At 56.6% G+C, this 14,780-nt stretch overlaps 1 protein-coding gene across 1 annotated transcript in view; it reads right to left on the bottom strand.

Moving 5' to 3' along the window:
- Positions 1 to 4,315: 4,315 nt before the first annotated feature.
- The window catches only part of RAMP3 (receptor activity modifying protein 3), a 30,474-nt gene continuing 20,009 nt past the window's right edge, over positions 4,316 to 14,780 (bottom strand). The window contains exons 2-3 of the mRNA XM_046669047.1: positions 10,598 to 10,730; positions 4,316 to 5,323 (exon numbers count right to left, since the gene is read on the bottom strand). Of these exons, the coding sequence (XP_046525003.1) occupies positions 5,068 to 5,323; positions 10,598 to 10,730 (389 nt within the window). The 3' untranslated portion in view covers positions 4,316 to 5,067. The remainder of the gene's footprint in view (positions 5,324 to 10,597; positions 10,731 to 14,780) is intronic.

The following is a 14,780-nucleotide window of genomic DNA, read 5'->3' as shown; positions in this document are numbered from 1 at the left end:
GGCAGAGGACGCAGTGGTCATGACTCGAGTGCTGCAGACTCCGCTCTTGCGCAGATGTACTGGATTTACTTTCATAAATGTTCTCTTGCTCTGTGGCTGTGGCACAATTTCCAGAGACTTTCCACGGCTGGGTAGTGGTTGCTGTTTATGATTTTCTCCAGTTTTGGTATTTGGTCTGCGAAGCTTCTCACACAGTCATTCCAGAAGTGGACCCTGTGCACTGCTTTGTGCCTTCCCTTTTACTTCACGTATAACATAAGAAATTCCAGGGGCTTTTAAAGCCCTGCTAAGCCCCTGGGGTCAGAAAACTGCATACAGTCCCATCACTTGAAAGAGTCAGAATTTGTTTCATCAATAATTTCCTCCCCAGGTGAGCGAGGACGTGGTGAACACCGTGCGTGAGCATCACTCACCGTTTCCTCGGGACAGCGTCAGACTGCAGGCTCAGCCTCTCCCACGGCTCGCTGTACTCAAGCCCCCGGAAACAGGCCAGACGGTGCAGGCAATTTCCTTCACGATTCCAAACCACCGCTCTTCACACGCAGGCTCAGTGCTCGCAGAGTCCCTTTCACGAAGCCGCCATGTGGCCCTCACCTGCTCATCATCCTCCTGGACTGCCCCAGATGCCACCAGTAGTTGCCAGGGGCTTGGGAACACTCAGACCAGCCTATCTGGGACGTCTCCCGTCCCAGCAATGTGACTTCTCCAAACCCAGGCCAGCCGCCTCCTCCGATGATGAGAACTGGCTCACAGACTGCACACAGGGCAATCTCGGGAATGAAGGTCACACGTTCCTTTATCAGCTGCTCCCCCGTCAGCTCAGCCTCCCAGTGGACGAGGTCAGCAGCTGCCACCACAGTGACCTCAGAGGCAGGACCCACAGCCCGCTCTGGGAGACATCTCTGCTAGGACTCACAGACACGCATACACTCACACATACAGACACGCACATACACCACCCATATAAATACACACACATACACCACACACATACATACACACATGCACTGAGAACACACACATGTAAATACAAGCCTGCACACACAATACATATAAATACGCATATACACACAAGAATATACGATGCACACGCGACACACATACTTTATACACACACACAGACACGGATGCACGTGCATACACACTTACACACATGCACACAGACACACACACACTCACATATACACATTGCCTGTGTGGGCCTGGTACCCTGGAAAAAGCACATGAATAGGTAAAAATGTGAGGAAAGATTCAAATATGAAAGGTGAGTGGCCACTCATCTTACTTCCCAGATACCCGGCCCTCTTGGCCATGTGAACGCTGCATGAGCGTCTATCTCCCTCCCTGGTGGGGCGAGGCGGGCAGGTGCCTGGGGTCCCACCCCATCCCCTAGACCTGCACACAGCAGGCGCTGCCCCGGCACCCCCAGGCCTCCCTGCAGGGGACTCCAGACTCTCCAAACACGCGCAGCAGGAGCAGCATTGACTCAGTCAGAGTCCCGACACTTCACCCCCGGCCCCACGCGCTGATAAATGTTCCAGTAGAAATAAATGCCACAGAGGACATCCAGACTGCTGAGCATGCAGCAGGCCCCAGAGACCCCCTAGCTCCCTGCAGCCTCGGTCACTCACAGGAAGTGTCCTTTGCTGGCTCCTCGTCACCACCCACCTTCAACTTGTACCAAGCGAGAGCTCCTGTGTGTCAAGTGCAGGTGTGACATTTAGTGAGCTGAAGGAAAGGAGACTGGCCCTCTGCCATTCCGAGACAGAGACGGACAAGATGAAGTGGAGGAGGTGTGAGCCGTCCACAGGAAAATCCAGGCAGTGGGAGAGGCAGGGTCCCTCGGGGTGAGAGGCTCCCAGATCACCCAGGGTCCCTGCCCTGGTGGACACATACCTTCTCCGATTATTCAATCAAATGCTAACCAGGGTGTCAGCATTTTGCAGATGAGACTAAGGTCCCAAATATGGAGGCCTTCAGGTAGGGAGATGATCCTGGTGGGCTGACCCATCACATGACCCCTTAAATCAGAATCTAGACATTAGAGGGGTCAACGTGAGGGAGTCTCCCTTGCTAGCTTTGAAGGTGGGGGGGCAGCATGTAGCTAAGAATGTGTGTAGGGCCTCTAGGAGCTGAGATCCAGCCAGGAAATGGGGCCCTCAGCCCTACCAATGGCCTTTGCCACACCCCATGAGCTTGGACGAGGACCTCGAGCTCCAGATGACACCCTGACTCCAGCCTAGAGAGACCCTGAGCTGAGAACCAGCAAACTCAGACTCCTGACTCCAGGTCTGCAGGGCTGTGCTGCTTCAAGCCGCCAAGTCCGTGGTATCTGTTACACAGCAGTAGACACTGACACAGCATCACTGTGTGTTCTTCTCTGTCCACGTTCAGCACCACTGGCACGGGCCCAAGGAGGCAAAGAGTTGGGTCAGCCCTGCCATGGTTTTGCTAATGACCAAAGAAAGGGGAGAGAGCCAGGCGGCCAATGGAGCACACACAGGCGTGAACACACAGACATCCGTGTGGGATGCAGGCTGGGAGGGAGGGGACGAAGGCTGGGCAGGAGAGAGGCAGCATGACAGGGCTGGACAGAGCTGGACTGGGTCCCAGTGGGGCCGGGAGGTGGCTGAAGTCAGTGTTGTAGAGAAAGTGCACTGGCAAGCTAAGGGGGGTGGTGAGGAGACGGGACGCCTGACCCCGAGGTTACAGGAGTCACCACCCTCAGTAAGGATGAGGTCTAGATATGACCACAGAAGCGAGCGGCTGAAGGGAGCAAGGTTATGCAGGAGAGGTCGAAGCTCAGGCCAAGGGCGTCTAAAGTGCGGGTTCCAGACAGAACAGATGGGGCAGCAGAGTGCTGGTGGGAGAGGCAGCGAGCTGCAGCTGAATCTGCAGGCTAGGCGGTGGCCAGGCAGCGTGAGATGCAGAGCTGGGAACAGCCAGGTGAGGGGAGTGGGGCCAAATGAACCGTCACACAGGTAAGTGGAGGAAATCACAGCCTCATGTACACTGCAGGGTCTGAGCCCCACCACCCTGCGAGCAGGGAGGATGTTATCATCCGAATTTCACAGAAGAGCCTCTGGGGTGGCCGGCCTGCCCGAGGACACACACCCGCCCAGCCGGAGACAGGCCTGGGTTCTTGTGACCGAGACATCTGGGCCCAAATCCAGGCGTCCACTGACCACACAGCCCAGAGCCTCCTCTGAGCCTCATTCCTCATGGGTCCCAGTCCTCTCGAGGGTCAGAAGGGGCCCCCACGCTGCGGTCACTGCCTCTGTCTCTATCATTGCGACAAGGAAAAAACAGTATTCCTGCCTGTGCCTGACCCAGTGGTCCTCAGCCAACAGTAGGGGGACACAGATAGCCATCTGCACCCTCTGGGGAAGAGGGAAGGTGCACGACATTGCAGGCTGTGCTCCAAGGGCGCCCCCCACCGCAGCAGCCCGGCCTCCAGGGCCGAGAAGAGGGCCAACACTTTAAGGGTTTGAGACAGTCCCACACCATGAGCACTCTGACGCCCAGGACTGCACAGGTCATCTCCTCTGGAAGACGTCCTTCTCAGAGATGACCGGTGGAGGCTCAGGTGGTGGGAGATGTGCCAGAGTCACCACTGGTTCACATTCGGGTCACAGCATTCCATTCCTCCTGAGCCGCCTCGGGAACATGCAGGAGGCTCAGATTCTGTCCCTACACTGTGCCCCCCACCAGCAGGCTCCAGCGGCCGCCCAGACTCCCCGGCCCCACCAGGACCTGCCTGCCTGGGCAGGAAGGGGAGCGGGGCCTCTGAAGGGCACAGGGACTGCCAGGCCAGGTTCTTGCCGCCCCCACTCACAGCCCTGGCCCCACCTCCCATCCCAGCAAGGGCACGCTGGAACCAACAGCCCACATCCAAAAGCCACTGCTGCAGAAATCTGGACACAGAACAGGGGCCAGCAAGTGGCCTGTGATGAAACACCTCCCCCTGCAGTTCCCAGGCATCTAGGACCACATCGGCCTCCTCCCCAGAAAACCCACCGGGCAGGGGTCCTGGCAAGCCCACCCCGAGATGCAGGCAGGACAGATCAAACCTCCTCTCCATTCTCAAAGTGCAGGTCCAAGTGGGACGTGGGGAACCTCTGTGAACTGGATGGACAGGGCCCCCACCCCACCTGCCCACATTCTCCTGGTGTGAAGGTCTGAGGCCCTGTGAGCTCTGACATTCTGGGATTCTGGCACCTCAGTCGCTCCCTATCTGTAAAATGGGCATGGGGACTTGCCAGTCCCAAGAGACTGGGGTCTCTCTGAACATCCAGAAATAAGACAGGAAACCACAGAAGTTGGATGACTCTTTACTCAGAGAAAGCACAGGCGGCGCACAGAGGCCAGCCAGCACGTGAGCACAAGGGACCCCACCAGGAAGGGCACCTTGCTCACAGGGGCGCCAGCTGGGAAGGTGGCCTGCGCCCATGCACAGCCAGCCTCGCGCTGGGTGCCCCGCGCCCCCAGAGGAGCTCTGGTCCACCCCTACTCCAGCCCCTGGTCACAGACACAGACAGCAGGTCTGCAGGCTGCGCATGGCCCGACCCTCAGTCTCCCAGGCCTCTCAACCAGGGACACGCCTGGAGGACTCAGTCCACGAGGGGGTCTCAGGGATGGCGTAGCAGGGACCGACAAAGCCTTCACCTCTCTTTTCCTCCACCCCCAGCTCAGGTGGCAGTGGGCTGACCAGGCCAGAGCGGGGCCAGGGTGAGGGGTGGGGTCAGGCTGGGAGACGGGGTCAGGGATGGAGTCAGGGAAAAAGGTGGGCTCAGGGCCAGGCCTGGGCTGGGGCCAGGCAGGACTCTGTGCTAAAGAATGGCCCAGAAACCCCTGAGGGCCCAGCAGCAGCGACTTGTGCCAAGCACATAATTTCCAGCCTCGGCACATTTTCTTCCACTGGCCCAAGGAAGAGCGAAGAGCTTGGGTGAGCAGCACGAGTGGGTGAGGTCTGCCCAGGACCGATGACATAGTGGGGGTGGCCAAAGCAGTGTCCACAGGCTCTCCCAGCCCCTGGGAACTGTCATCTCTCTCTGACTCGCCGGGCCCTCACAGCAGCTGGTCAGTGCGTTTGCTGCGCCATACCACCAGGCCCGCCATGGCAACGGTCAGCAGGACGGGCACGATGACGAGTGGGATGAGAACCTCGTCCGAGGGGTCCTCCCAGTGGGGCCTGTCCACCGTGCAGTTGGAGAAGAACTGCCTGTGGATGCCAATGATGAGGCCCTGGGCCAGGGGGTTGGGCCAGTAGCATCCCACCTTTGTGCTCTCCTCCTCCGTGCAGTTGGTGAAGCTGTCGTAGTACCTGCAAGGGCAGAGCCCATGACTGCCCGTCTCCCCGCACCCCTGTTCCCCAGAGGGAGGGGAAAGGAGCCCAGTCCTGCTTGGCCACCTGCTCTCAGTGGCCCCAGGCCACATGGGAAGAGTGCACCCTCCCGCCGTGACCCCTGTGAGGTCTGCTGGGCCAGGATCCATCCCCCAGCCTCCTTGCCCAGAGGCTCTCTGGGTGTGGGGACCCCATCCCGTGTACCCCAACCTCTGGGTCTCAGCCCCACTCTCACCTGCACCTGAGCCGCCTCTCCAATGCACGCAACCATGTTCTACCCCACTTTCCAGGGCCCCTCGTGATAAATCCTCAGCTCTCCCTGTGCCCCGACTCCAGCAGACAATAACCCCTGCACAGATCCTGGTATCATCGAGCCCAACCCCTGGCCCTCCCATGTTAAGGAAGAGGAAACCGAGCCCAACAAGGAAACTCTAAGACATTGAGCTCCCCGTCTATACCTCACGCCCACATCTGGGTCACCCACACCCATGACACCCTCCCTGTGAGGCTGTGAGCTCCCAGCGGCCTGGATCTGGACCCAGCCCCCAGACTCCCAGCACTTATGCCCAGAGGACACGTCAGGCCTGGCTTCTCCAAGGCCAAGGGGTGTCTGGGGTCACAGCCACTTGAACCTGCAAGACCCTCATAAACTAGGGCCACTCTCTGGGCCCCAGGAGAGGCGGTCTCTCAGAGGCCGAGGGCCAGCTACCTCCCAGTCAAGTCAGCCTGCCCTCATTGACCAGGTGGTGGAGGGGGTCCCACTGTGAGCCCAGCCCCCGCCCCCATCTGACAAGACTCTTGCAAGCCCCCACCCCCTGCACCTCAGGGTCTCCCTGTCCATGTCAGTCAAACCTGGGAAGGGCATTCAGCAAACCACCCATGAGGTACTACATCTGTCCAGCAGGTGGGCTCTGGATGGTCCTCAAAACTGACCGAGGGATGGCTGCCAGGAGCCAGAGTTCAACCCAAAGGCAGGCAGGCCCAGGATGCAACGAGCAGCCTCCAGAGGTGGTGGCCGAGGCTGGCAGTCACTGTCCAAGATGACTGAGGAGAAGGCTGGACGACACCTGCCAAGGTGCACCAGCTCGGTCCACTGCCCGTGCGTTCCCACACCTGGCGGAGTGCTGCACACAGGACAGGGGAGGAAGGCGAGGAGCTCCTGCCTCGGCTCACCCAGGACAGGGGGCCAGACGGAGGCTCTGCGGCCCACCTCCTCCCTCCAGTGCTGTCCTGGGGAGAGTGGCGTGGCCTGAGCCCTCAACAGGAAGGAACCACTTTCTGCACAGAACACCGTCTCTGCCCTGACTGGGGCTGGGAAACAGGGCATCTGATCCACTCGGTCCACTTGGGGTGGCCCTCGCGGGACCCACCTCTCCTGGCAGTGCCAAGCAGTTTCCCAGTCCAGACACCAGGATGCAGGTCGGGCACACACCTACGCCCCCCTCCTCCACCAGGTAAGGCGGCAAGGAAGAGCCCACATGAGGCAGAAGAGAGCCAGAAGCAAAGGAACAGCCTGGAACCCATGTCCAGAGCTGTGATGTGGCCCCTGGGCCATGTAACACCCTGGGCACCTCACCAGCCAGGTCCACAAGCAAACCCACCACCCCCTCAGACCCACCCCTCATATGGGACCCTGGACTGTGACCTGCCACCCAGGAGCTGTCTAACCCGACACCCCGACAAAGCCTTCACCACAGGGAGCCCCCGTCCTGGGAGTTTGGTGAAAGCCCTGTGCTCCTACTCCGCGTCTCCTGAGGCCTCCCAGTGCGCCCAGGAACGCCACTGTGACCCACACCAGGGCTCGTGAGGCTGAGGCCAAGCAGGTGGGGTGAGGGAAGCCCCGCTGTCAACAGCAAGCTTTGTGGGGGCCGGGGAGGACTGTGTGGCCCAGGTGACCCCCACACACAGAGGGAAGCACAGGATAGCTTAGGGCTCAGTTGTAGAGTCAACCTGGCAGGCTTCTTCCAACCCCAGCTCAGCCACTGACCATCTTCCTGACTTTAGCCATGTTACTTAGCCTCCCTGAGCCTCAGTTTCACTGCCTATAAATGGGGTTTGTAATACTTATCCAATAAGGTGGCTAAGAGGACCAAGTGAGGTGGCACGTATTCGCCCCTGGCAAGTGCCTGGCACATGGTAGGGGCTCAGGGACTCGGAGCCCCTGACTGCTAGGTGCTGGGCAGAGCTGAGCACAGCACCCATTTCTATGGATCGACTCGCAGGGGCCACATGCAAAACGCCCACAGCTGGTGCTCCTCAAGAACGCTGGAACCAGCTCCCTATTGTAATAGCAAATGCTTTTAGGACAAAAGTAATCAAAATGTCAGGCACTTGGCACCCGACAGGAGCTGCAGGCCAACTCCCACATCTGGCATCCTGCTGTCCCCAGGGCTGGGTGGTAAACGAGGCAGAAACACAGATTTCCACACACAGCCCCCACCTGTTAACTCCCCAGCTCCAGCTCAGGCTGGAGACAAAACCAAGGTGTCCTCACAAGGAAGCTGCTGTCTACATGGCATCACAGAACCAGGGTGACAGCAGGGTCTGTTCTTCCCAAGCATCCCCAGTCACCCAGGGCTCCCCACGTCACCCCTTTGGTCTGGCTCCAAGAGCACCCTGCCTCCAGCTCCTGGGGTGCTGCACACACGCTTAAAGAAGATGCAGCCACAGTCCAGATGGGAGAGGGAGGCAAAGAGCCCGGAAGCCAGACAGACCTCCCCCATCAGACTTCCTCTCCTGCAGGGCAAAAGGTTTCCCAACTCAGCTGGGGTGGTCATGGGCCCCCTGCCTTCCTTCTAGTTGCTCCACCTGCACTTGTGCTCCCAGGCGATGCAGCGCTGCATTTGGAAACCCCGCTAGCAGCCACCCCTTAACCCCAGCTGGCTGCAGGGCAGGGCCAAGAGCTACAACCTCAGATAAGCATCAGGCGCCCAGATCTTCCATCACCGATCCGCTGGGGACAGGCTGCTTTCCGCCCTGGTGCTCACGGCCATAGGGACCTCCCCCCAACTCCCACTTTGGATCCGTCCTCTGCATCTCACATTGTCCTTTTCAGTGGTTTCCTCCCTCGTTCTTGGAGCACAGCCACCACTGCTCCCTAAGAAAGGGTACCCAGGAAACAAAAGGTGGAGATGGTAGGGAAAAGCGTTCTAGAATTCTGAAGTCCCCATGCCCTGGTGTCCAGGGCTGCCGTGGGGACGCCTGAGGCTGCAGCTCCTCATCTCCCATGCAGAGCCCATTTCGGTCTCTCTGGACACGTGGACACGTTTCTCTTTGCTTCCACAGCTTGGCTACTTCCCGGCTCGCGCCAGGCGCCAGGCGAGCCCTCTCAGTCTGCAAATTGCCACCCCTGCCCAAGAAATGTCCCTGAATTTCTCCCTCCATCTCCCTGTTCCCTCTAGAACTCCTGCCACCCGGGTGTCAGACCCGTTGGCTGGCTCTGCCCTTCTGCTCCCAGCTCTGTCTTTCTGCTTCCTGGGAGGTTTCCTCAGCGTTCATCTTCCAACTCGTCTGTTCTCTGTCTCATTTCCTCACTTCTGAGGGCTCTCTCTGGGTTCTGGAGCTTCCTTCTCTGGCTTCGCGGGTATGGCACTTGCCTCTCTAAAGTATGACGATGACGTTTGGGGCTTTCCTCTTGCTGCACGGTCTCGGGTTGCCTAATTCTATCTTGGCCTTCATGTCAGAGCTCTTCATCAGATGTCGCTTCTCGGATGCTCATGACAGGGAGGGGATCACAATGGGTAGATGCTTGGGGCCTGGGGGAAGGGCCTGTCCCAGAGCTTTCCAGGGGGTCTGCAGGGCCCTCCTCGGGGAGCCCATGGCTGTGCCTCATCCCTCAGGAAGGACAGCTCAGGCCCCCGCCCTGGAGACCACCCTCCTGGAGCCAGTGGAAGGAGCAAGCAGGCACCCTCTGCTTTCTCCAGGCCCCCACTCTGGGTATGGGGCCCACACACACGTGTGTGGGGAGGCCCTGACACTCAGTCTCAGCAGCAAATCTCGATGCTGGTCTGGCGCTTGAAGCCCCAGACCCCAGATGCTTCTCAGATGGGCATGCGGGGCCCATGTGGCAGGCCCAGGCCTTTGGAGGCCTTTGCGATATAAATCAACTGCTCCCGGCTCCCCTTTCAGCAGGTGTGTGAGGTCAGTGCCCACCTGCTCTCTGACTCCCAGACGCGCCCCCTGGCTGCCCCACTCCTGTCCTCAGGCCCTGGTGCTGGATGTCTGTTTGATCTCCTCAGCAAGACTGTAGCGAGTGACAGAGCACAGGGAGCTCCCACCCCATCCTCCCTGTCCCCCACGCCTGTGTGCCCACTCTGGGCCGGTGTCGGGCCACCTTCTCCAGAAGCTTCCTCACCACTCACTGAGGAGAGAAGGAGCCTGGTCAAGCCTGAGGCCCCAGCACCCATTCCTAGTAAACACAGGGACTTCGTTCCATTTGGTTCAGCGAATGGTTCCCCCACACCGACTACATGCCAGGTCCAGGCAGGGACTGTGGACATGGACCCTGCCCCCAAGGAGCCATTGTCTGATGGGGAAATGGGCATAGAAGCCCCTAGAACAGCCATCAGGGACAGAGAGGGGAAAGGGCTGAAGAGGCTGAGCAGGCCCAGGGCTCCTGGGGACGGTGGGGGCTCCAGGGAAGCATGGTGGATGAGACCCACCAACAGAGTGCCAGGGTGAGACAGGAAGCGGGGGGAGGGTGGCACAGCCCATCAGTGACTTCCAAGGAGGTAAAAGGACATATTGAGGCTTGATGCAAAGTGTGATCACAGGAGATAAAAACCTTGGAAGCTTCTAGAATATGGAGCCCTCTGCAGTGAGGCATTGCCAGCACCCAGTAGAAACTAGTGGGATTCACTTTCTCCGGGGTCCACTGGCCCTGACTATAGACCTAGTCCTTGCTGGTGCTGTGAGAAAGACCCCAAAATGACGATTTCCACCCAGAATGGGACCGTGAAGAAAGACAGGCACCCCAGGGCAGGACACCAACCCCGTTCAGGAAGGGGAGTGGGTGCCGGGGGCTTCCCAGAGATACAACCACACTCAGAGGAGCAGGGAGACACAGCCTGGGTCGTTCAGTATGGGAGTGCTAGAATGTTCACTGAGGGAGAAGGGGGATGTGAGGCTGGAAAAGGGCCTCAGTGCATGGGGAGCACAGACACCGTGGGCAGGGTGTGGATAGGGCATGGACACAGCGTGGACAGGCCATGGGCAGGGTGTAGGCAGGCCTGGTGGCTGAGCAGTGGCACTCACACAACGAACTCTGACAGGTTGCACCACTTCCAGGCGTCCACCTCGTGCATCCTGTCGGCGAAGGCCTTCCCGCATCGGGGCAGCATCTCCAGCATGAGCGTCTCGTTGCAGCCCACCACTGGGGTACATCCCCCTGGAGAGAGGACAGCCATGAGCACTCCACTGCTGGGAGGGTTTGGTTTGCAAGCGTGACTCTTGAAAGCCCTCCAGCTGACGTTCTCCCACAGGCAGCTGGGGTCTTCCTCCCTCACCCTGGCCTCCACGTGACCCAGGAAGTTGAAGCCAACACAGAAAGGGGGACCAAGATGGGAGTGTCCCACTGAGACAGGACCCAGAGGGGCATGTCCTCCCAATGGAACATGGAAGGAAGAAGTCAAGGGGAGGGCAGCGGGCAGAGGACGCATGTCCTGGGGGTAAGAGGGCCAAGGGCAGACAGGCTGCGCGTAGGGTAGGGGAGAGGGAAGGGTCGATCAGGGACGGCAAAGGGGCTCCACTCCTACTCGAGGGTCGAGGGCGCCTGCAGTGTGTCCTGAGAAGTTTCTGAGAGTCTGGTGACAGCCCAAAGCCTCAGGGGCAGCAGTGGAGGCCCCGTGGTGTTGAGGACCACCTGCCCCGTCAAAGCAGCCCCTCAGACTCCAAGAAACCCAGGGCTGAGGTGCTGCAGGGACCCGTGTTCCAGCAACAGGGGCCAGTCCCTCGGACACTCTCGACGTCTAGCAGGGTCTCTTCCCCAGGATTTCCAGTGACCCCTACTGACCTCTGCCCCCAACACATCCCATCCCCTCCATCACCAGGAACACCCACCTGTCTGTCCTCAGGACCCACCCATCCACCGTCCCTGGACACCCGATTTCCTGGGGTCAGGTCCGCCAGCTTGTAAACCCCTTCCATGACTCTTGGCTTTGGCTCCCATCATATAATCAAGAGAAAGCCCTACTGTGAGCATCCTGGTGTGTGTCCTGGTGTAAGTGTATGTGGGTATGCATATCTATGTGTAAGTGTGCATGTGTGTGTTGCGTAAGTATGTATGTCTATGTGTGTGTATGTGTCTGTGGTGGGGAGGGAGGTGTATCTGCCCTGCCATGTGTATCCTGGTGTGTATACCTGGTATACCTATGAGTGTATGTATATCTATGTGTGCATACTTCCCTGCTGTGTGTATGTGTATGTTATATGTGTATATGTATGTGTGTATCAATGTCTATGTGTGTGTATATGTACACTGCTCTGTCGTGCGTGTCTTGGCAGATGGCGCTGGGATGCAGAAGAAATCCCAGGGAAGGAAACAGGAGAAAAGCCCAAGCCCCAGAACTGGGCACCCCTAGGCTCACACCCGAGCTTCACTGTTCACCAGCTGGACCTCAGTTTACCCATCTGTGAAATGGGGGAAACAGGCCCTGCCCCACAAGGGGCTTGTGCTGACTAGAGTTAGTCATGTGCCTACAGAGGCTCCCATGATCATGGTGTTGTGACTGTAGATGGAGGCCAGAGGTCCTGTCTCTCCCCCAGAACAGCTGCTTTCCAGCCTCCCGACCACTCTCCATGGTTTCTTGCACTTGAAATGCCCTTCACCCCCATGTTCACCTGTTCCCCCAGCACACCTGCAGGCTGGCTCATCAGAAAGCCCACAAAGCCTGATTCCACCCTGGAGACAGGCTCCGTCCCACTCGGGGCCGCAGCCTCTCTGTCTGAGCCTCTGGCACACTTGCCTCTGTCCACAGAACAGCCAGGTGCTCATTTCTGTGGCTGCAGCGTGGGCCTCCCTGAAGGTGCCCACGTGGCACCACCACTGCAGCCCTCAGGAAATTGCCATAATCAACTTTCCAAGGAAGATGGGCAGCTCACAGCCAAAACCCAAGTAAGTATAACCTCAACAGAAAGACCTTCAGGAATGGCAGAGAGAGAAGCTTGTCCCAACAGGAACATCAAATGGAGACCATTATTCAAGAAAACCGACTCCATCTCATAAGAACAGTGAGAGTCTGTGACATTTGAGCCACGACCTGCAGCCATCCCCCCACCTCCAGTCATGGAGTGCTACTCCAGGTGGATGCAACCTCAAGAGGGGATGGTCCTCTCTGCTCCAGCTCCCAGTCTAGGGCCACATTTCACCCGGTAGGGGCAGGCCTCCAGTATTTCTCATTCCCCGAGCTCTAGGTTGCAGAAGCTCTACAACTGAGGGGGCAAGAGAAGTGGGGCTCCCTTCCCCACCAAGCCCCACTTCCAAGTGGATCCTCTACCTCAGGCCAAGAATTTTGGGGCTCCGATCACCCGGCCCCAGCTCACTGATATGGCAGAGGCTCCACACCAGGAGAAGCAAGCCAAGGAGACTAGGAATTATAACCCAACAGAGCTCACTCATAAGGTAGGGGGTCACTGCTGGAAGCAGGCCACCGTCCCACCCCTCAGGCCCAGTACAGTGGCATGGGGTTCCTGGCTGCAGAGAGGTGGACCATAAGGACAAACAGATATCTTCACAGCTCTGGCAGAGGGGACTGGCTTTATTTGGAATGGAGAAGGATAGACCAAGCAGAAGTTGAACAGAGAGAACCAGGAAAAGAGACAACCAAGAAGATCCCTGTTGGGGTTGCCTTTATCCCTGGAGGCCCTGAGGGCGGTGTGCAGACCCCAGCCTGCACCCACTCAGGAACACTCAGCATAGGACATGAGGACAATGTGAAAGCACTCCCCAAGCCAAACTCACATCCACCAGCAAAGGGTAGACGGCTCCTAGCTCTAGGTGCTTCAGCACAACTTGTGAATGAGCACTGACGGAGCCAGGGCTACACTGAGCCAGGGCAGAATCCTAGGAAGCTTGGCATAAAAATAAAGTGACATTTATCTCAGGCCTGTGAGAGTGTGCATATGCCCAAGGCTGTGCCCCTCCAGTGGCTGAAGAGGGAATTTCTAAGCTACCAGTCTCAGGCAAAACTTGGAGCAAAACTGTAAACTTGCTGAACTATAAGTCTCCAAACTGTATATATAACTAACTATAAAGGGTGAAATCTAACTGGCTAAGGGGGCTTAAGCACAACCTTTGACCACTAAGCGGTTTATACCAACCCGGGAGTCAGACTAAAAGATTTTATAAAAGGGAAAAAAATCTTAACAGGGTTCTCCCAGACCACACACTGTGGGAGTAACACAGTTACAGACTCAGCTGCTTAACAAACAAAACAATGACAAGCACCAGGGATGACCAGTACCCAGAGTTGCTACAATATCTTACCTAAAATGTCCGATTTCAACAAAAAAAAACAATTATGAGACATGGGAAGAAACAGGAAAGTGTGACCCATATACAGGGACAAAAGCTGCCTTTGAGGAAATCCAAACGTTAGCCTTCACAGCAAAAAACTTCAGAGTACCTATTATAAATATGTTCAAAAACCAAGAGGAACTGAATTTAAAGAAGTAAGAGAAGGTATGATGACAATGCCTCATCAAATAAAGGACATCAATAAAGAGATATAAATTATTTTAAAAGAACCAAATAGAAATTCTGGAATTGAAAAGTACAATCATTGAAATTAAAAATTCACTAGAGGAACTCAAGAGTAGATCTGACTTGGCAGAAGAGAGAATCAGGAAACTTGAAGATATTATCAGTAGAGATTATGCAATTGGAAGGACAGAAAAAAAAAAAAGAATAAGGAAAAATTAACAACAGAACCTCAGAGAAATGTAGGACACCATTAAGTGTGCCAACATAGGTGTAATGAGAGTACCAGAAAGAGAAGAGAGAAAAGAGCAGAAAAAATAATCAAAAAAATAATGGCTGAAAACATCCCTAATTTGATGAAAAACTTTAATCTGCACATCCAAAGAAGCTCCACAGATCCAAGTAGGATAAACAGAAAGATAGCCATACCCACACACACCATCCTAAAAATGTCGAAAGACTAAAAAATCCTTGAAAACAGAAGAGAAAAAAGGTTCAGGAGGGAACCACAATGTGGCTGAGAGCTGACTTCTTGTAAGAAACAATGGAGGCCAGAAGGCGTGGGATGATATATTCAAAGTGCTGAAAAAAACAACTGTCAATCAAGAATCTTCTATCCAGCAAAATTATCTTTCAAAAATGAAGGTGAGATAAAGATATTCCCAGATAAACAAAGCAAAACCATTGCTAGCAGACCAACTTACAAGAAACAGTAGGGGCCAGCCCCGTGGCCGAGTGGTT

This window comes from Equus quagga, chromosome 8, assembly GCF_021613505.1.
Source record: "Equus quagga isolate Etosha38 chromosome 8, UCLA_HA_Equagga_1.0, whole genome shotgun sequence".
In the NCBI taxonomy this organism is placed as follows: Eukaryota; Metazoa; Chordata; class Mammalia; order Perissodactyla; family Equidae; genus Equus; species Equus quagga.
This window is presented reverse-complemented; position numbering and strand designations above follow the sequence as displayed.